General features: G+C 36.1%; 1 protein-coding gene across 2 annotated transcripts in view; it reads right to left on the reverse strand.

Annotated features, from left to right (window-relative positions):
• Positions 1-22,594, reverse strand: part of LOC128985500 (spermine synthase-like) — a 29,540-nt gene extending 6,946 nt beyond the window's left edge. Inside the window, exons 1-5 of one of the 2 annotated variants that reach the window (XM_054405051.1) lie at positions 22,525-22,594; positions 17,192-17,474; positions 2,771-2,882; positions 1,864-1,986; positions 61-215 (exon numbers count right to left, since the gene is read on the reverse strand). In XM_054405051.1, the coding sequence (XP_054261026.1) occupies positions 61-215; positions 1,864-1,986; positions 2,771-2,882; positions 17,192-17,467 (666 nt within the window). In that variant the 5' untranslated portion in view covers positions 17,468-17,474; positions 22,525-22,594. Of the gene's footprint in view, positions 1-60; positions 216-1,863; positions 1,987-2,770; positions 2,883-15,828; positions 15,941-17,191; positions 17,475-22,524 lie in introns of both variants that reach the window. The other variant, XM_054405053.1, reaches the window with a different exon arrangement.
• Between the last annotated feature and the right edge of the window lie 319 nt (positions 22,595-22,913).

Consider the following 22,913-nt stretch of genomic DNA (forward strand, 5'->3'; position numbering starts at 1 on the left):
TTAGACAGCTTAAAGATTGATAATTGGAAGAATATGACCATTTTACTTCTGTTCACTCACCTCCAGCATGGTGACAAACTTGGGCTTTTCTTTGAGCAGTTCATACAGCAGTGCTCCATCTCCACCTCCAAGTATCACTATTTCTTTCCCTGCGTAATCTTCCTTGCCTCTCTGCATCAATGTCTCGGTGTAGATCAGGTCTCGCTCTGACAAATCTGGCAACAAATCCATTGTTACACTGAATACTGACTCATTCTAACAAACATCAGCTAAATTACATAAATTGCAGTAAACTTATTTACCTTTGTTTTGAAATGTAATAGTAGTTTACTCAACGATTGCGTAAAGATAGTGTTAACGATATGAGTAGCAAATTTAAGGTACGGTACGAGCCTTGGCGAGTGCCTTAAAACTTTTACGAGTGTCGTTAACACTATTTACGTGAGTTGCATACACTACTTTACCTACGACAGTGATTTAATTACTAAGAATCACTACTCAAAACTTCTAAGAGAGGTTATGTTTTCATTTATAACCTCTCATTTCACCACTCAACAATTAAATAGGCCTGAACAGCTGATTAGTTTAAATTCGAATAGTTACAATTTTTCTTCTTCCCTCTCAATACTTGAACCTCATTAGTGCATTACCCGTGTTTTTATGAGTAAAACTATGCTTTTATGAAAATAAACAATGCTGTTATGGGTAACTTTTCAATTCTAAGAACTGAACTGAAACGGCTACTTTAAAAAACGGTCGTAGGTAAAATTGTTTTATTAGGGCTTTGGGTTTAACAGTGTTGCATCAAAGTAGACCCTCAAGTCTGATCAATAAGCGTGTGTAAGGTGTTGCCCATCAGCCAAAAGACGGCTTGATTGAATCCAGTCTTATTCAGTTTATTCATGTAAATTGTCACAAATTACACCATATACAGAGGAGTTTCCTCAATGGTAGATGACATGTCAAAAATATGATACAAAAATGTTAAAAACTAAATTAAAATGTAACTTAAACGTAATGAGAAAACAAACTCTCCACATGAACCATTTTACAAACCACTATTACTATATAAAATGAAATCCTCTACTGAATAAAACATATGGCTCTTTAGATAGTTAACAAGTTTTCTTTTAAATGCTTTATTCAGGTCCGATGTGTAGGCCTAACTTATTGTAGTAACATTAAACATTATATATTACCAATCAAGTTGGGAAAACCACCTATTTGTGTATTTTAACCCAAAAATAAGTTAAGGGTGAGTGTAGAATTAAAGGAAATACCTTATGCAGCGTTGTTACTGACTAAGACCAACCATTGCATTAGCTGGACCATTAACAAGAACAGCTGGGTCAACTTATGAACCATTAAAAAGCTATAGTTCGGCCGCTTAGAAAACGACCTGCGCGCTAATGCTAAACCAATGGTGGAGGAGGTCGCTTTCTAAGCGGCTGAACTATATCAATTTTTCTCAGGATCAAATTGGGGATCTTTGATTACTAGGTGAGAGCTAACTACTCAGCTGTACAAGTTTTATATAATTTTACCTATCTGTGGTAGATTTGGTGGGAGAGGCCCAAAATAAATTTAGGTGAAAGTTGACAGTACATGAGGATTTACAAAGTGGGAATTTTGCTATATGTATGCATGACTATGACATGATTATACATTTTTAAATGACAACGGCATGATTATATTGCTTAAAATTGAACCGATAAAATTTTTAAGACTCAAAAGCATGAAATCTAATCTTGATATAATTTTGGCAAAATATTTTATTGTTTTCAAAAACTCCAATGACACTAAAATGAATTGGTTAAAAAACTTTAAAAGTTTCTCAGACAAAAAACAACTCCTTATACTTACTTTGTAGTTCATCCAAAACCAAGAGGTTTCCTAAGCTCTTAGAATGCACAATCTGCACCTTCTGGTACGGAGACTGCTCCTCAAAGACCACAGCATCGATGTCGTACTCTAAAATTCTCTCGTCTGTACAGTACATTTTAAAAATCAAAATTAATGGTTTAACATTCAACATTTAGTAGCTCGCTACATTTCAACTTTATTCATACATCTGAATTTTTTATGATTGTGTTTTAGTTTTTTATACTACATTTATTGTGCAGCACAAATGAACAGGGTGACACATACAATAGAAAAAGATACTATGCAATTTTAACTTGTTGTAACCACTATTGTACGCTTACGAGATAAACTGCCGAATAATGTAGATTCAACAAATTAAATCCAAACTTTTACGTGAACAAATTTGTATCACAACCCCAGAATAAAGAAAGATGACCTAAAAAATGTTGAGAATTTGTTGGTCCAAAAACAATTTTTCAGTTAGACAATATTTAAACATATAGAAAATTAACTTCTTAAATTTTTTTGTCATTCTTATTATAGCAATCCATAGCATTTGGACTCTTTTTATGACAAAATAGGCCATCTTATCTCTGTCTGCAGTACAAAATTGTCATCAGCAGTTTTGATTCTACAGTCATCACAGCACTATTGATATTTATTTTGTGTTATGTCCTATATGTGTCGTTTGTTATGGATTTATTTATTTTTATATTTGGACATATTGTACGTTTTTACAATGAAACCAATCAGCACCTTGTTGATGAAAATTTGGATTACAGACAGAGGTAATACAGTCTATTTCGTCATTGTTTTCCTAACAATAAAAATACGTAAGATCAAATTATGAATTACTTTATTTAAATGCAAGTATACCTAGCTTAAGGGGAAAAAAACAGCTGATTACCTGAAGTCAGAAAATATCTGTCTGTCTTGCTTCCTCGTTTAAAAGCTGGATACTTGTGGCATTTCATGCAGCCTGTTTGTTCAGTAAAACTTTCCTCCATCTTTCTCAAAGTCTGCCAAAACCCAATCACACAAAACACATGGTTGTGAACATGCAAAATAAACTGGGCAGTAACAAAATGCAAACATTGTCGACCATCTACAAGAAGCTAAATTACTAACTAATCAAGTAATCCTGGGGTCACCCATGGCGTCATTTTTGAACGGAAAAACGTAAAATTGCTCAATTGTAGGGATGTCACCATAAGTCCAAACAAAAAAAGGTCAAATGCATGGCAATACAACTTATTATTTTCCCACGGTGGCGGGTACAAGGTGGAGGTCTAGTATCACCGTGTGTCTCAGGTTTTTTAGTTTTATAACGACCTCTTACAAACAGTTATTCCACGTTTTTTTTGTTGTTTTTTTTTGCCTGGAAATGACTCTGTAGAAGTCTAAAGTTGCCAGTAGAGGCTCCAGGATTACTTGCACAGTAAGATAACTTACCCTCTTGTAGATAATTAATTGTGAAGTAATCTGAAAGGTGATACACAAAATGGTGAACTAAAATTGTATTAAAACTGAATGTAAAAATACTACAATGAAACTGCCAGGTTCAGTATAGGCTAAGTGATAAGCTAAAATAATATTTCTACAGTTGCAATAATTTCTAAAACTGAATTAAATGTGATGAGAAAAACTTTAAGCGTGAAAAATGATTAAATAAAATCTTTGAGCCACTTTTGAAAATCTATATATTAAAAAATATCGGTTTTTCTTTTCCGACGCCCAACAGCAAATGGACACCTTCAGTTGGATAGCGTTACTTATTCAAGGTCACATACCATGCACACCAATAGATGGACACCGACGCCCGACGGCAAATGGACACCTTCAGTTGGATAGCGACAATTATTCAAGGACACATAACAATGGACACGCCTTACCCTCTGGGAGTAATGTTATATTATACAAGTTTTCAAGTTCAAAATTATATAATAAAAAAAATTATAGATCGTTTGCCTTTACAACCTCCCTCTACACTCTCTACGTCGCGGACCTGTTACCATCACTCCCCTTGCCTTTTTAAGCATTTCGTTCTTTTATTCTATAGTTACTTGACATTTCCCACGCTCCAGACCGTTTGCCTTTGCAACTTCCCTCCACTTCCTGTACGACGCGGACCTGTTTCCATCACTCCCTTAGCTTTTTTAGGCATGGCCTTGTAATATTCATTAGTTACAAGACATTTCTCACGCTCCTGATCGTTTGCCATTGCAACTTCCCTCCCCTTCCTCTACGTCGCGGACCTGTTTCCATCACTCCCTTAGATTTTTTAAGCATTGCATTGTATTATTCTATAATTACTTGACATATCCCACGCTCAAGACCGTTTAACTTTGCAACTTCCCTCCACTTCCTCTACGTCCCGGACTTGTTCCGTCACTCTCTTAGCCTTTTTAGGCATGGCCTTGTAATATTCAATAGTTACAAGACATTTCCCAGAGGAAAGACCTGGGAGGGGATTAAGAGAGAAGCAGCCAACAGAGTGAGGTGGAGGGGAACAGTTGAGGCCCTATGCTCCAGGAGGAGTCATCGGGATTAAGTAAGTCACAAGACATTTCCCACGCTCCAGAACGTTTGCCTTTGGAAATTCCCTCCACTTCCTCTACGTCGCGGACCTGTTTCTATCACTCCCTTAGCCTTTTTAGGCATGGCCTTGTAATATTCTATAGTTACAAGACATTTCCCACGCTCCAGACCGTTAGCCTTTGCAACTTTCCTCCACTTCCTCTACTTCGCGGACTTGTTTCCATCACTCCCTTAGCCGTTTCAAGCATGGCCATGTATTATTCTAAAGTTACTTGACATTTCCCACGATCCAGACCGTTTGCCTTTGCAACTTCCCTTTACTTCCTCTACGTTGCGGACCTGTTTCCATCACTCCCCTAGCCTTTTTAAGCATTGCGTTGTATTATTCAATAGTTTCTTGACATTTCCCACGCTCCAGCCCGTTTGCCTTTGCAACTTCCCTCCACTTCCTCTACGTCGCGGACCTGTTTCCAGCACTCCCTAAGCCTTTTTAAGCATTGCGTTGTATTATTCTATAGTTACAAGACAATTCCCACGCTCCAGACCGTTTGCCTTTGCATCTTCCCTTCACTTCCTCTACGACGCGGACCTGTTTCCGTCACTAACTTAGCCTTTTTAGGCATGGCCTTGTAATATTCATTAGTTACACGACATTTCCCACGCTCCAGACCGTTTGCTTTTGCAACTTCCCTCCACTTCCTCTACGTCGCGGACCTGTTACCATCACTCCCTTAGCCTTTTTAAGCATGGTCATGTATTATTCTATAGTTACTTGACATTTCCCACGCTCCAGACCGTTTACCTTTGCAACTTCCCTTCACTTCCTCTACTTCGCGGACTTGTTTCCATGACTCTCCTGGCTTTTTAAGCTTTGCGTTGTATTATTCAATAGTTTCTTGACATTTAACACGCTCCAGCCCGTTTGCCTTTGCAACTTCCCACCACTTCCTCTACGTCGTGGACCTGTTTCAATCACTCCCCTAGCCTTTTTAGGCATTGCGTTGTATTATTCTATAGTTACTTGACATTTCCCACGCTCCAGACTGTTTGCCTTTGCAACTTCCCTCCACTTCCTCTACTTCGTGGACCAGTTTCCATAATTCCTTAAGCCTATTTAAGCATGGTGTTGTATATTTCTATAGTCTCTTGACATTTCCCACAATCCAGACCTTTTGCCTTTGCAACTTCTCTCCACTTCCTCTACGTCGCGGACCTGTTTCCAGTACTCCCTAAGCCTTTTTAAGCATGGCTTTGTATTATTCTATAGTTACTTGAAATTACCCATACTCCATAATTCGCTAAAACGATATACTACACCCTATATCTAGCAATAATGTTTTTAACATTTTTTTTCTTAGAGCAATTATTATTTCACTTTAAATACCCTAATATGAGGTACTTCCCCAAGTCAGATTTTGGTAGGCTTTTTTTGTGTTGTGTGGAGGTATAAAAGTGTTAAAATTGAATCAACTATTCTTTAATAACACTCACACAATAATAACTTTTATTTACTTTTTTATCATAACAAAACTAGATATATAACATATGATTTTATAAAACAGGTAATAAGTAAATTGGATGATGTTGTAACTCCAACACACCCTCTCAACATCATGCCTAGTAAAGTCCTAGGTAAAAGAGTGATCTTTTAAACACTTGCCCTAGAAGTGGCTTTGATAAAAGGTCCGCTTGATTATTTTCACTTGGACAGTATTCCAGAAATACTTCGTTCTTACTTATCATTTCTCGGACGTAATGTTTTCAAATATCTAAATGTTTTATTCTAGCACTTATCTTTTCATTTTCAATAAACTTGATACAGCTCTGATTGTCTTCAAATATTACTGTAGGATTTTCTTGGGGGAAGCCCATATCTTTCAACAATAGTCTTAACCACACTACTTCTTGAGTGGCTAAGCTTGCGGCCATGAATTCAGCTTCTGTTGAAGAAAGAGTGACATTGGTCTATTTTTTGCTAATCCAGTTTATAGTGCTGTTTCCTAACTTGTACATCATTCCGCTGATTGATTTTCTATCTGCTAAATCACCCCCCCAATCAGCATCTACATAGCATGACAATTTCAATTCTTTTTCCACCCCTAATTTTAATTTCTTGTCAATGGTACTTTTCAGATATCTTATTATTCGCTTTACAGCATTCCAATCACTTTGGGTGGGTTTTTCAACTCTTCTAGCTAGAATTCCAACAGCTGACAAAATATCCGGTCTTGATGTCACTGCAAGATAAAGAAGTGATCCTATTGCCTTCCTGTACATTTTGTTATCTGGCAGATCTGGTGACATAGCTGTTGAGTTGATAAATCCAACTTCCATTGGTGTTCTTGCTGGTTTACTGTTTTCCAGTCCATGTTCAATTATGACTTTATTTATTTTTCTTCTTTGGTGAATGTAAAAGTCTCCATCCATCTTATCAATTTCAACTCCTAAGTAGTTGTGAACAACTCCTAAGTCTTTCATTTCAAAGCATTGTGTCAGTTTTTGAAATGTTTTCTTGACATTTTCAATTGATCCAACACACAAAATGTCATCAACATGAACCACTACATATGTATAATTTCCATCAGTATTACTCGTATATAAACAAGGGTCAGAATTGCTTTTTTCAAATCCCATGCTCATCATTGTTGTATTCAGTGTTTCATTCCAGGCCCGAGCTGCTTGTTTTAGCCCATAAATTGATTTCTTCAATTTATAAACTTTATCTTCATTATCAGATTTCACAAAACCTTCGGCCTGTTGCATATATATTTCTTCTTCTAACTTTCCATTTAAAAAGGCTGTTTTTACATCAAAATGATGCACAGTCAGATCTTTTGTCGCTGCTATGGTTAGTAAAATTCTTACTGTTGTTGAGTTAACAACAGGAGCAAATATTTCATCATAGTCTTCTCCATATTTCTGTGAGTAACCTTTGGCTACTAAACGTGCCTTATAGCGCTCAACCATACCGTCATCTCCATACTTTGCTTTAAATATCCATTTACATCCAACTGCTGTTTTCTGTGGAGGTAAATCTACAAGTTCCCATGTATCATTTTTTAATAAGGCTTCCATTTCTTCTTGAGCTGCTACAACCCATTGTTTTTTCTCAGGTTCAGACAATTTCTCCAATTGTTTCCAAGATTTTGGTTCAATCACATTTCCTTGAGCTATTAATGATAGTCTGTTAGGAGGAACACCTTTTGTTTTTCTTTCAGATTTTCTTACTTTCAAGTTAATATCATTGTTCTGATGATCATCTCCATTATTATCCCCATCAATCATATATGGCTCGTCATGTTCAATCTCTTCCATTTCATTTGACATATGTTCTTTAGTTTCATTTGTTGATGTTTGCCTATCATCAAGTACATTTTTCTCATCAGTACCTTTTGGTTGATCAACTTGAACACTTCTTTGATTTTCTTCGACCTTTTCATGTCTTTGGAGTAAACTGTCTACAGGCAATACCCTAAAGCTCGAATTAGTATGATTTGCATCGACATGTGGAAAGGAAGATGTGTCAAAAACTACATCTCGAGTTGTAATGATTTTCCTATCTTCGGGTAACCACATCCTCCAGCCCTTTGATACATCTGAGTAACCAACAAATATCCCTTCTTTTGCTCTTGATTGAAACTTGTCATTTGTCTTGTCTAGGATAAAACCTTTACAACCAAACTTTTTTAGATATGAAACATTTGGAATTTTCCTATACCATCTATGATATGGTAATACACCATCAATTGCATCTGATGGGCATCTATTCCTAACATGAGCTGCTGTTGCAACTGCCTCTGCCCAAAACGTTTGAGGAAGATTTGCTTCAATGAGCAAACATCTTGCCATGTCGTTTAATGTACGATTCATCCGTTCAGCCACTCCGTTTTGTTGAGGCGTTCCGCTACATGTTAATCTTCTCTGAATACCATTACAATTCAAAAATCCATCGAACTCTCTGTTAACATACTCTCCTCCATTGTCTGTTTGAAGATATTTAATTTTTCTTCCAGTAAAATTTTCTACTTTGTTCTTGTACTTTTTGAAAGAATCTAATGCATCACTTTTCTTCTTCAAAAAGTAAACTTCAACCCATCTTGAGCTATCATCAATAAAAGTAATGAAATATTGAGATTTTCCGTGTGACTCAGTTTTCATTGGTCCACAGATGTCAGAGTGAATAATGTCCAACACTTCAGATGTTCTTTCACTTTTAGGAAAGGGTCTTTTTGTAAATTTTCCTTGAATACACACCTCACATTGTGGAATAAGCTCTTTTGTGTTCACTTTAATACCTTTAACCATATTTAAATTGATTATTCTTTTCAAGTCTCTAAAGTTCAAGTGTCCAAAATGTTGGTGCCAAGACAATAGACTTGATTTTTCACAGCTTATATTCATTTCTTCACTACTCTCTTGTACGTAATAAAGTCCATTTAGCCTATTCGCATGGATCTTTGTCTGTCCATTCTGATCTATTATCAAAGCAGCATCTTTTTTAAACAAAACTTGATACCCATGGTCAGTAATTTTAGCTACAGACATCAGGTTTGTTCGAAGTTCTGGTACATACAAAGTGTCATACAAATTAACGCTTAGATTTGTACTCCCATTTAAAATGGTCATATTAACTGTTCCAACCCCTCTTGCATCAGTTGATGAATTGTTGGCAAGAGATATACTTCTTCCATTTGCAGGCTTGTACTTGGTAAATTTACTGTTCACATGAGTCATATGTGAAGTGCATCCACTGTCCAAACACCACTGTATATCTTTCATTGACAAGTTTCCAAAATAACTGTCATCTTGTACAGAAGAATTAAGTCCTACTTCTTCTAGTTTAGCAATCGCTACGTTTTGTTGATCTTTATTTGCTTTGGGACAAAATTTTGCTTTATGCCCGATCGCTTTACAAATAAAGCATCGAAACGGAAAATCAACTGATTCCGTTCTATTTCTATAAGAGTCTTTTGAAAATCTTCCTGGTTGAAATCTAACTTTGTTTTGAAATTTTCCTAGCAGGGCTTCACTACTCTCTTTCTTACCATGTTCTTTTCTCGCTTCCCACTCTTCTACAATTTTTATTTTTAAAGTTTCAGGAGAAGGCAGTGCATCTCTAGTTTCAATAGCAATTCTAAAGTTTTCAAATTCATCTGACAGGGAATACAAAAGAATAATTGTCAAAAGATCCTCATTAATATCGATTTCCATTCCTTTTAATTTGTCCACTACATCAAAAAACATATTCATGTAATCTCTGACATCATAATCAGGTGTCAGTTTTGCCAAAATTAGCTTCTTCAACAAAAAGGCTTTCCTTGCTGGTCCACTGGAATCATAAATGCCTTTTAATTTTTCCCATATCTCTGCTGAAGTGTTACATCCTTTCACTTGCTTTAATTCGCTTGGGCTGATAGAGAGGATTATATCTGCCTTTGCCTTTGCATCAGTGATTAGCCAAGCAGTCATTCTTTCACCTTCTTCTAGAGGCCTTTTAATGGTTCCTAACACATACCCAAGCAAATCATTTTTAACTAAAATTGCTTCCATCTGCATTTTCCATGTGTCATAATTATTTCTGTTCAAAAGTTCAATGTGATTACTCATATTTCTTTCCATATTCCTCACTTAATTGAGTCTCATAATCTGTTAAAATTGAATCAACTATTCTTTAATAACACTCACACAATAATAACTTTTATTTACTTTTTTATCATAACAAAACTAGATATATAACATATGATTTTATAAAACAGGTAATAAGTAAATTGGATGATGTTGTAACTCCAACAAAAAGTAATGAAATCCGTTGAAAAACCTTTTGAAACAATTTTGTTGAACCTCTACTATATATTTCGCTTTAATGACTGGACTACCGTTACCGTGGTAATTAAAAATCATAATCCAATATTTTAAATTGATCCTAAATTTTTAAATTGATTATCATGATCCTATATTTGTTTATTGGATTCCTCGCGGGACTGGCCGTTGGGCCAGTACACATCGTTTTTATATCTGGAACTATTAATATTCCCATGCCTTCCAGATAAATTGGAGATCCCGGAGGATAAGGCATAGACACACATACACATTGAAGATACATTGAAGACATGCCACGCACACCAATGGGAGGACACCGATGCCACGACGTCAGGATACCTCCAGTTGGACACATACCACACACACCAATGGATGGACACCGACGCCACGACGTCAGGATACCTCCAGTTGGACACATACCACTTACACCAATGGATGGACACCGACGCCACGACGTCAGGACACCTCCAGTTGGACACATACCACTCACACCAATGGATGGACACCGACGCCACGGCGTCAGGATACCTCCAGTTGGACACATACCACTTACACCAATGGATGGACACCGACGCCACGACGTCAGGACACCTCCAGTTGACCACATACCACTCACACCAATGGATGGACACCGACGCCACGACGTCAGGATACCTCCAGTTGGACACATACCACTTACACCAATGGATGGACACCGATGCCACGACGTCAGGACACCTCCAGTTGGACACATACCACTCACACTAATGGATGGACACCGACGCCACGACATCAGGATACCTCCAGTTGGACATATACCACTCACACACACCTTTTCACACGCCTTATCCTCTGGGAGTAGTGTTATATTCATGAACATGTTCAAGTTCAAAATTATATTATAAATAAAATTTAAGTGTCAATACTAAAAGTGGATTTCCTTCAAGTTTAGTCTTTTGCAAAATTAAAGATTTTAAAACTACAATTCATTTGTAATGTGGCGTGTAGGCCTACATAACAAAAATGGCGTCCTAATAAATATAGACAATTTACTAATAATACAATATTTATTCAACTCACATTTACTGTTATTACAAAAAAATAAGTTTCAGCTCATTGTTTAAAGATACATAACTATTCCGAAATAAACATAGCTTCTGAAATATTAAATTTTAGCTAATTGTTTAAAACTACATAGTTATTTTGAAAACATAATATATGAAATGTTCCTTGCAATTCCTACACTGCAAGTTATTTATCTATTATTCTTTTACAAAACATTATAGACAAATAAAAACTTAATCAAATAAACAAAATCAAGTTAAACTTAGCGAGTAAACAAAATCAAATAAATACAATCATGAGGACCAGCTTACCACTACATTACTATAATATTATGAATTCAGAAATGTTGAGAGTCTGGGTCAGAGAAGCTGGGACAATCATGATTGTCAACTGACTGATCGGAGATGTGTGCACTTGCCGGTGTCACACAACCAGGAACACTTGACTGATGCACGTTAGATGAATACTTACTTGAATACTTACTTACTTGAATACTTGTTGTCTTAATCTTTGACCGAAGTATATCGGATAGATTGCGTCGTTATACTAATATTTACAAAATTACTATATACAAAACTTGTTTTACAAAGTATCATAAAACTAAAAACTTAAAACTTGAAACTTAGGCTGTGGTAAGCGTGTCTATTTCTCAACCTGGCATCAAAGGATCATTTGACAACTCGTCTAGACTATACAGGGGCCTATTTGTGAGCAAGTTCTTCAGCTCGGACTTAAACGCTGTACCGTCAAGATTCCTTAGGTGGTTTGGAAGGGAGTTGAAGATTTTGATAGCCGATCGGGGGTATCTCCTTAAGGTATGGCTCAAGCGGCAGCGAGGCATATCCAGGTCATGGGCCCTTCTTATTCCATACTCATGCCTATCACCTCGGGTCACAAAATCACTTTGGTTTTCCTTTAGCAAGACCAGACTATTAAGTACATACTGGCTCACCACTGTGAGGATTCCCAATTCTTTGAAGATGGATCGGCAATGTTCTCTTGGGCCTTTAGATGTTATCACCCTCACAGCTTTTTTTTGTAGCAGAAGTATTTCATGGCATGCAGGGGAGTGTCCCCAGAGCACTATTCCGTACATCAAATGGCTATGAAATAAGGCATGGTATATGGTTACCAGATAGGTCTTAGTGATTTCATCTCGGAGTTTCCTTAGCAGATAGAGAACTCTGGATAACCTTACGCATATCTTATCAATGTGGTTAGACCAGTTTAGCCTAGAGTCCAGCCAAAACCCAAGCAACTTCACAGCTTCCTCATGATCAGTCCTCGACTTGAGGGTGCACATCAAAGATTGCGTCTTTTCTTCATTTATTTTGAAGCGATTTGCAACAAACCAGGACTTAGCCTCAACAAAAAACTCGTCCGCTGTATCCCTCAACAGGTTAATGTCTTTCCCTCTAGTCACCAGAGTGGTGTCGTCTGCAAAGAGGAGGGTGCAGCCGTTTAGCCAAAGGTCGTTTATCATGATGCTAAACAGTAGAGGGCCTAACACCGAACCTTGAGGAACGCCATGGGGAACAACCTGGACTTTTGAGGACACTCCGTTCACTGATACCAATTGCCTACGATTTTCTAAATAATTCTGCAAAGAGCACAACACTGTACCACCAATACCATATTTTTTCAGTTTCCCTAAAAAAATGTTGTGGGAAACAACATCGAACGCCTTACTCAGATCGCATAACCTCAGCATGACTGAGTCATTGCACTCAAAGGCATCTGAGATGAGGTCAGTCAGATTCATTAGGGCTGTAGTAGTTGAGCGCCCACTTCGGAATCCGTGCTGGGCATCCGAAAGCAAGTTGTTACCTTCAAAATATTTAATTAGCTGCCTCTTCATCAGTCTCAAGTACCTTAGAGAACACCGGCAAGATAGATATGGGGCGGTAGTTAGACGGTTCTGAGGGATCTCCCTTTTTAAAGATTATGGTCTTTAAAGAATGGTCCTAGCAACTTTTAGGACATCTGGAAAGGACCCCTTTAGTAAGCACAAGTTAACTAGCTTAGTTAGCGGTGTACATATCAGATGTATAATACCTTTAAGTATAGAACAGGATATACCATTTACATCTTGGCTGTCAGAGTTTTTGAAGCCCTTCACTAAACTTATAATGTAACGTTCACTCACCTCAGTCCAACTTGTTAGTGTGTGGTAAGCTATCTCTTCATGATGAAGATGTAGATGGAGAATATCCAGTTGTTGGACCGGATGTGCCACAAGGGATGTACGCATAAGATACTTTTCCAATTGCGTTGCGGAATACTTCCATTTTTAACCCCATTTTTATTTTAGTTTGTTTATATCCGATTTTCATGATTGAGGTCTCGAATTGAAGGTATGCAAGTACAGATTTGCCATCAAGCATCGGCATAAATGTATCTATAATCCCACTCGGTGTATATGTAAACAAAATTTGCTCCCCATGTATTTCTTATGGAACTTAAATTTGGTTTCTCTTTGCCGAGTTCGTTTGGCTCTTCTACCCGACCGATTTTCATGATTGAGGTCTCAAATTGAAGGTATGCACACAAAGATTTGCCATCAACCATGGGCATATATTTATCTTTAACCCCACTTGGCTTATACGTCAACAAAATTTTCTCCCGATGTATTTCTTATGGGAGTTAAATTTGGTTTCTCTTTTCCGAGTGCGTTTGGCTCTTCTATCCAACCGATTTTCATGATTCAGGTCTTAAATTGAAGGCATACACGCAATGATTTCACATCAAGCATCGGCCATCCAAGTAAATGCATTGGCATATATTTACCTACTGTATTATTTGACCGAAAAAATCATTTGATTCATTTTCAAATTCTTACTTCAATTTAGGATGTGTTTAACCAGTTATTTTGGTCTAAGGAACATCAGTGAAATACCTGCATTCATTAATCTACTGTATTAGTTATTCAAATCGGACGAGTTTCAAGCAAACGCAAGGAGAAAAACTAACATAAACATTTTTTCGTAAGGGTTTTCTATGACTAAAAATCAATGGCTTCTATATTGTTCATGTATGTTTTAGACTCAAAATAATCAGTACTGTATTTATAGGCTTTAAATTGAGCTATTGATCGTTTGAATCAGTATCAAGATACTGTATTACTCATCAAAACTCATAAATTTGATTAGTTCTTGGATATTATATTTTTAGTTTAACGCTGCGGAGCAGCATGGGTCCTCTAGTCTATATAAAAAACAGTTTAATGTAAATTATTGACAAAATTTGATCGTTTAACACATTTTAGGTATAGTTGTGACCCAGGGTGGCTAGTAAAATCACATTGAAAAATTCCCTGACTTTTCCCTGACAATTCCATGATTTTTTAAACTTTCCCTGATCAACAAATTCAAAGTTACAATTTTAATACTACCTAACTAATTCTTCAAAAGGACTAATCTTTATCTGAAGAATATCTTATGTTTGTTTACATGAAAAACATGCATAAAATCTATAGATACAGGCTAGCTTATATTTAAACTTTGCAACTTACCTTAATAAAATTAAACTGAGTTAAGATGATACACAGTTTATAATAAAATTTAATTTGTACAAAAACACAACATTTATTTGTAGAGACATACTTCTTAGTTTTCACCCACACCGCACACATACTCTCAACCTTTCCTAACAATTATTAAAATTATGTTAAACATTTTACAATTTTCCCTGACTTATGACAAAATTCCCTGACTTTTCCATGACTTTTCCAGACTTTTCCCTGACATTTCCAGGTTTTCCAGGTCACTAGCCACCCTGTGACCTTTGACTATGTAACAAACTGGAAATCGCATTCCATATTAATTTTTTAGCCAATTAAAAAATGAAAATGACATACCCACAGAGTGCCTAATTGCTGTTGTAAATAACTGATTTCTGTAGAATAAGCAAACTTTTTCACCTAACTAAACTGAAAGGACGGCTTATTGCAAGCTATAGTATCTTTAATATCACATCCTCTATTACAGTCAACAAAGACTAAGAGAGAAAACACAATTTTAGGCAATAGCACACTTTATTAGAGACTCAACCAACTATCTTCTTTTTAATTTAAAAACATTGCTAGGTCTACGACTAATCCCATATAGAGACGGGAAGTCTTCTATAGTACATCGAAAGTTAATGATGTGACCAAGAACTAAGATTCTCATTAAAAATATGATTGTTTGGTCTGTATTAGTATTATCTAATACTATTACCAAATAACAATTAACAAAATATATCTTCCTACAAATTTTGTATATATAAATTTAACTGTAAACATTTGCAAGATGGTGAATATACAAAGATGTCACGTTGTCCAATCTCGACAGGCCCAAGTAATTTTCCAATTGGGTGTTTCGATGACCCAAAAATGTTTCTGATTTCAAGTCAATATTAAAAAATCAGGTGTAAAATCTAAAAGATTTTTATTAAATTAGGCCTATGAAATGATAAAAAGTGGGAAATGAATTTCACTACATTACAGTCCAAATAATGAATGACCGAAATAACCATGCAAGTGGTGATAATGAACCATGCTGGACGAATGTTTAAGCAGGGTACCTGAAGAATTGAGGTATACATCGAACCTTGCACCCCTTCGTATCGGAGGGAACAATTTGCTGCGAGTCGCTGAGAGGGCAAATCTCAGCTGTACGTCCAAACTTCGCGACTTCTGTACCATACAACATAGCTGGTGTTGGTTCTTTGGCATCAATTTTAGGTTATATTTCAAATTATATATTACTGTATGAGTGTTCATAAACTAACTAATATATTCAGTTAGCCTACAACAAATTATTAATTATCAAAATCATACTAATATTATAAATGTGAAAGTTGGTGTGTTTGTTTGTTTGTTTATTTGTTTGTTTGTTTGAAGTTAAATCACGCCCCAGTGGCTCTGAAGTTTCCCATGTTAACCTTATGAGTACTGTATTCATATTTAAAAGGAATTAAATGACTTAGTCAGCTTTTTCAACTACACAAGTTGGTTCTATGATATTTAATAGCATTATGAAGTTATAAAGTTTACCAACAGGGTGCAGCACTATTAATTTTGTTGAATTTATGACAACAGCTAATTTGAAGCAAGCAGCAACAAAAAACTGTGGTACACTTTGAGAAATTTACTTTTTTCTATTGTTTAGGTGCAGTGGTAGAACATTATAGCTATGGCAGATGTGCTATACTATAGTATACCGTAAATTAAAACAACCAAATTTTCTTAAAGGTGTCCTCTCCCATTGCAAACGCAAAGCACAAGTATAGCTGCAATAATAATTTTATACTTATACGCCAACCCCGTACGAAGGACGGGTACTCTACTGGTGATACAATAAACATGAAATTTTGTTTTCTATTTGGTTGAAATTTGGGTATATTTATTTTATTTTATAGCCTATGGCACATTTTAGCGGATTTCCCTATAGCTATTATTTAACATTTATTTAGTCAGAAACAGGCCAAACCCTGGTTGTGTTACCCTCTAACGTCAACCTTTTTGGATTGATTTTGGAAAATTGACGTCAAAAATTATTCCTGGAGTATGATGTTAAATGTGTTGTTTTAATTTGGCCAAGGGGTTGTTAGTGGAGAAAGTTAATTATTGCAATATTTTCGGCCTAAAACAACAGGAGTAAAGTTTAAGAGAAGACAATTGTTATATTGTATTCAATGGTTTGAATGCCGAGTAAAAATTAACTTATGTACTGGTAATGTAAACTTCATGGTTTTTAGTTTTTAAACGATTTTTTTTGCTGTCCACTTTCATGAACTAGGACGCTAGGTTATAGCCTGGAACCATTTTAGACATTGTTTTGAGCAAAGCCTATAGAATTACGGCATTACCAAACTTAGATAAAATCCCTACCCAAATTAGGCTACCGGTTGTTAAATAAATATAGAATTAAGTATGTAATTTTACCTCAAACGATAAAAGGGGTTCATCACTGTCTTCCCGGTAATATTCAATGTTGATAGATATGACACCCTTGGTAAAAGCTCTGACAGTTATGAAAGAATCTCTCACAGCTGTGAAAGTATACAAGGTTCCTCCGCCTTGAAAGTCACTGGTGTAAACCTCCTTCAGCTCCGGGATGAACTTTGATAAAACATCCTGGACTGCGGACTTGAGGCCATTTTTCTCCACAATTTTTTGAGGGTCAACTGTCAAATCCAAGAGGATTGTGTTGACAGCCATCTTTACTCTGAAAAGAAAAACACAAATTTTGATAATAAAATATATTTATTGATGAGGAATGTTTGTACGTCTCTATGGTGCTTCCATTGGTGGTTTTATCCATACTTAGGCCTACTTCATCTATTCTAACCTATTTTGTATCTAGTATTTGAAGATATTGTGGAGACGTTTGGAAGACGCTACCACCGAGAATTAATCCTGTTCTATCATAGATTTCTGGGGTCTCAAGTCAACCGCTATTGAAGACCATTACCAGTTGATGGATGTGAACATAGTAAAGTGTTTGGACGTAGAAAAGTGTGCAAAGCTGAAGAGAGTTCGGAGTATGGTCTTAAACATTTGCAACATTTTTTTTGCTCAGGTGCATTCTTTGTCAGTTGCACTTCATAGCAGGCTAAAATATTATAGTCCTATATAATATTTTGCTATTCTTACCGAAACATTCTACCAAACATGTTTTTCTTATTAACTGACCATAACAATAGGGCAAACATGAAAAAATAGTAGTAACAGAGTAGCCCAACTAATGAGAAAACAGGTAACTATGTATAAATTTATAAAAATCCCTATGAATAAAATGATTAATAGGAATTTTATGTCATTCTATCCATGTACACTTCAGTGGCGTACCGACGGGGGGGGGGGGGGCGGAGGGGGCGGTCCGCCCCAGGCCCCACACCAACATAGGCCCCCAAATCAGGGCCGTATTCCCCCAACGGCGGACACGGTGCGGCGATTGCCGAGGGCCTCTCATCGGCCTAGGAAGGGGCCTCACTTAGTTCTCAAAAAACTTATTTTCTCTTCGAAAATAAATTTTGTTAGAAAATAACAATCTGTTCTCACAATTGCCGCAAGCGTCTGCAAAGGTCGCGCGATCGAAAATCACGACTCCCAGGGATTGCGATCCTCGGATGACGATAATAAGGTCTCGCAACCGCAAAAGATGTTCCGTGTTCACGATTTTGCCGCGATCGTGGGGGACGATAATGTTGTCTGCGCGTTCGCGGGAGATGTTAACGACTTGGGCATGTAGAGTACATCCCTGCGTCCGCAAAAGATGTTCACTATTTCACCTTAAACATAGGCACGATTTATCCTCTGTCTCGGAGATAACCCACACGACCGCGGGAGACGGAGATCACGACCCTGCAAACACGATTTCGTCTTCACCGAGGACAATATCGTTCATTTTTTTGCCGCGATCGCAGAAGTCGTTTGGACCAATTATACTACAAAATATAATGTATAATATTAAGATAATATAATTATACATTTTATACAAAAATAGTAGGCCTATCTCCTAAATAAAAAAAATTGAAAGAAGTGACAGCAAAAACCCCGATTTGTGTTACTTCTTGTTGTCCTCATTTAATTTCATTTAACTTTATTTATTTAAGTACAATACATAAATACAGGAATGTGCTCGTGCTCATTACGAATCTCTCACTCATAAAAACAAAATGTTTAAAGCTTAATGAAAAATTTAATTTAGCATTAAATTTTTCTGAAATAAAAAAAAAATAGGTTAGGCCTACTCTTGAAATAGTGGAAGTTTAAGCTCATTTAGGCTAATCGGTGATACAAAATACATTAAAAGCGCATATTTCTTTTTAGTTCTCATCACTGTTTAGGGTTACTTTTTAATAAACACCATGGTACCTACCCTGTTTAAAATGATTTTAAACATAAAATGATTTTAAACAGGGTACTATGGTATTTGTTTTTCACTTATATATATGTAAGGATGTAAAAAAAGGCCCTCTTATCTAAGCCGCCCCAGGGCCACAACTATGACAGTACGCCACTGGTACACTTTCCGGTCTAAAAAATATTCATCCTCCTTTAGACTACAGTAGACCCCCTCTTAACCGACCCTAATGGGACCGGACCTACGTCGGATAACTCAAAAGGTCGGTTAAAATGGGCAATCCCTAAAATCATAACATAATAAAATGCTATTCATTTGGAATTATATAATCAATATTTTTAAGTCATGCTTGCATTATTTATAAAATAAACTACTCTTATCTCCTTTTTCGTATTAATGGAAAAGTCACAAATAAACACAAAACATGGTTGAGTCTAATAGGCCTACTTTCAGTAGAATATATTATAGTACTAGGCAACAGTCAATAAAATTCCTATTTTAATAAGCTTAGTACTGTAATGTATTAATTGATGCTCTCCAAATCCATCGTAATACAGTAGCCTAAAGAACCTTTTGTCGAAATTAAAGATACAAGCAACCATTTTGTTACAAGGGACAGGATGTTTATTTATAAGATAATCAGTTCTCAAAATCGTAACGCACTTTATGATGTTATAAATTTGCCGCACAGATAACATATCAGATCAGATGTGCTCGAGCTACGATAACGAACGATGATGAGAAACTGACAATAGGCTATGCTATATTTTTTGTGATCAATACAAAATACTGTAACCTATTCTTAGTCATATCCTGTAGAGATAAGCGTATGGTTCAGTTCTCATCGCCCAGCGTGGGAGCGGAAATGCCGAGATTCCTAGAAAGCGGCGGTTAAACCGAACTGCTCTCAAAGCAAGGTCGGTTAAAACAAACTGAATTATTTCACGATCGAAGGCGGATAACCCGATTATCGGTTAATACGAGGTCGGTTAAGAGGGGGTGTCTACCGTATTGGCACATTACTATTTTGTGGTCAGTCAAAGACTAAACAAGTGTGACTGTAAATTTGGTATCAAAAAACTTCTTTATTGAACTTGTTAAATTTTATAACAGAGGAAGAACATATAAATTTGGCCTACAACTATTTTCATTTCCTGAGTCGATAAGTAAAGACATAAATTATCTAATCAGAAACTTTGAAATTTAATACCCTATTCATTGATAAAGTTATGTTTTTGAGATAAAATTAATTAGCCTATATGGCCCTTGAAAGAAATGGTCGTATGATTAATCATTGATAAAACCTACAACTCCTGTGGATGAAAAGAGGTTTTGCTTCTTTTTACTAAACTGGACTGAGTTTTTATTTGTTGTTGTTTCACTCGTTTTACAGTATTTTTGTTATCAGGCAACTTTGTAACTAACATGGCAACATGGACCTGGGATGAAAATCTATTTTGTTAATTTCTAGATGGCTAAATCAGATTAGGTTAGGATCACCTAGTCAATAAACGTTTGTATAAATTGTACAAAGTGATTTTGTTACTTTTTACTTGATAAATTACGTTACCTACTCATGATGTAAGTTGCCTTAAAATGTAACAATGTCAATGGTATGAAAAATTGTAATAAATACAGTAACTTATTGTTATAATCTAAAGCTTACCTTACGATCCAATTAATTTACTTGTCGGTTTGATAGAATTAATACAAATACAAACACTGAATATACATAAATATTTAGAAAGACATACAGTAGGACTAGACTCGGCAGAAATGGCATCTCTTTAACCAGACAGTTTTTATCAGCACATCGGTTTAACTGGACTAGATCAGCAGGAAGTGGGCGGAACTGTAACGACTGTTCTCGTGGGAAATATTTGAGACCAGTGATCACGCGATTAGGCTGAATACAATGCTCTCCTAAATTTAAGTCAAGTACTGTATACAGTATGCATTTAAACGGTCCTTTTTAACGAGTTTTTGGGGACGTCGGTTTAACCGGAAAACCCGTTATCCGAACTGGCCTTGGTCCCGAGGAGTCCGGATAAAGGTAGTCTACTGTAGTGGAGAACTTAGATGCATGGCCATGATCTTTTCAATCCTAACCTCCAAAGCTGAGGACGTGATAAGGATGCCTTTACTATCTTCAACTTCTAGCATGGTTGTTATCACTCCATAGTTATTTATTTTTGCGATTGGGTGAACTTATGAAATTATTTAGGCTACTGTAGGCCTAAAACCCAATGGGAAACGGATAACATATTCAAACGTTGTTTATTAAACAATAAGGCTAATGAATTCAAACACGCTTTCTTTTAGGCCTGAAGTAGCCTACTAACTTATTTGGAGTGGAGTTTAGATCAGTCACCATCATTTTCAACAGCAAATCCTTGCAATTCACCGCATAGGCCAATTGTACGGTAATTACTTCGCTCTTCCTTAGCACAAAAAAAAACAATCTAAATCGTAGGCCTACAACATTAAGTTTTTTTTTATCTGTGTTATTATTTCACATCATTTATATATTTAAAAGTGAAAAAAACTTAGCCTGGAAAAGAACTTATTTGTGCGTGACAAAGGTTATTCAAGATATTCAAAGGTATAACTTATTGTGAATAAAGGGTAAACTTACGGGTATGTTCAGTAAAATTTAAAGTCTTAAAACTATCCAAAGGGTCAAAGATCTATGACCATTCATTATGAAACGTTATTGAATAAGAATAAGTAATGACATTTTAAGTTATTTAGAAAAAAAATCAATTTGTTGATACTTTAAGTTACCTGTTTAAGTTAATACTTAGCTTGTACTTTGTATCAATACCTTTGTTGCGATATTCATGTGGTGTCGATACTGCAGCCCCGATACGGTATCGATGCCATGTATCGGAAGATTGATGGTAGGCTTAAGTTATCACAACATCCCTAAGAGCTGATGAAACATGACTCTTACAACCTACAGCATTTTCCAACACACGGGTAATGAATACCCTGGTTTAGAAATGTTTTACCGCTACAAAAGTTTTACCGATAAACGATAAACGTGAGAATACAACTATCACAACTTGGAATGACTTAACTTAAGGTTGTTGAAAAATTGTCCAAATCTTAACTCTAGACAGAAAGGCTGAATCATATAGGCCTAAGTTAGTCCAGCCACCTTAGGCGAAAAATGAATATTTCTTCAACAAATCAATAATACTTTCAAGGTTCTGAAAGCTTGTTTTAGATATTGAAACCGGCAAAAAATTATGAAATGAAAGTTGATAAGAAAATAGCAGTAAATTGTCTAGGTTAGAATTTGAATCAACAACGCCTAAAGCTTGCAAATTAAATATTTTTGAAATAGTATGAATTATAATTTTGTAGTGCGATAAAGAGGTATTGATCTATGTTTTAAAGTACTCACATAATACAGGGAAACGCCTCTGCCTGAGGAAGACAAGACACAAAAGGACCGGGCGACGACCAAAATTGTATAAAAGATTTGATTCTGAAATAATTTATTGCAGTCAATGCAGTCAGCCTCAGTATGTCAGCTGATAAGGCAAGGCAATACCAACTACCAACATGACAAAGGAAAATAAACGTTTAGACCAAATTTTGCTTGAATCATACCAAAATTAAAGTGTAATGCTATTTATTTTTATAAGTGGCCATTCAAGAGCTGAGATAGCTGAAGGATTATTTAATATTATCACATTGATCTAAAGTCTACTTATACGGCAAGATGGTCACCTGTCCAACCCTTAGAAAATCCTTTTAGAAAGCTCAGCTTTGTTGATCATTGGACTTGGT

The sequence above is a fragment of the Macrosteles quadrilineatus genome, unplaced genomic scaffold (assembly GCF_028750875.1).
Source record: "Macrosteles quadrilineatus isolate MER2022 unplaced genomic scaffold, UCM_ALF_1.0 Scaffold_2__2_contigs__length_208266976, whole genome shotgun sequence".
NCBI classification, from domain to species: Eukaryota; Metazoa; Arthropoda; class Insecta; order Hemiptera; family Cicadellidae; genus Macrosteles; species Macrosteles quadrilineatus.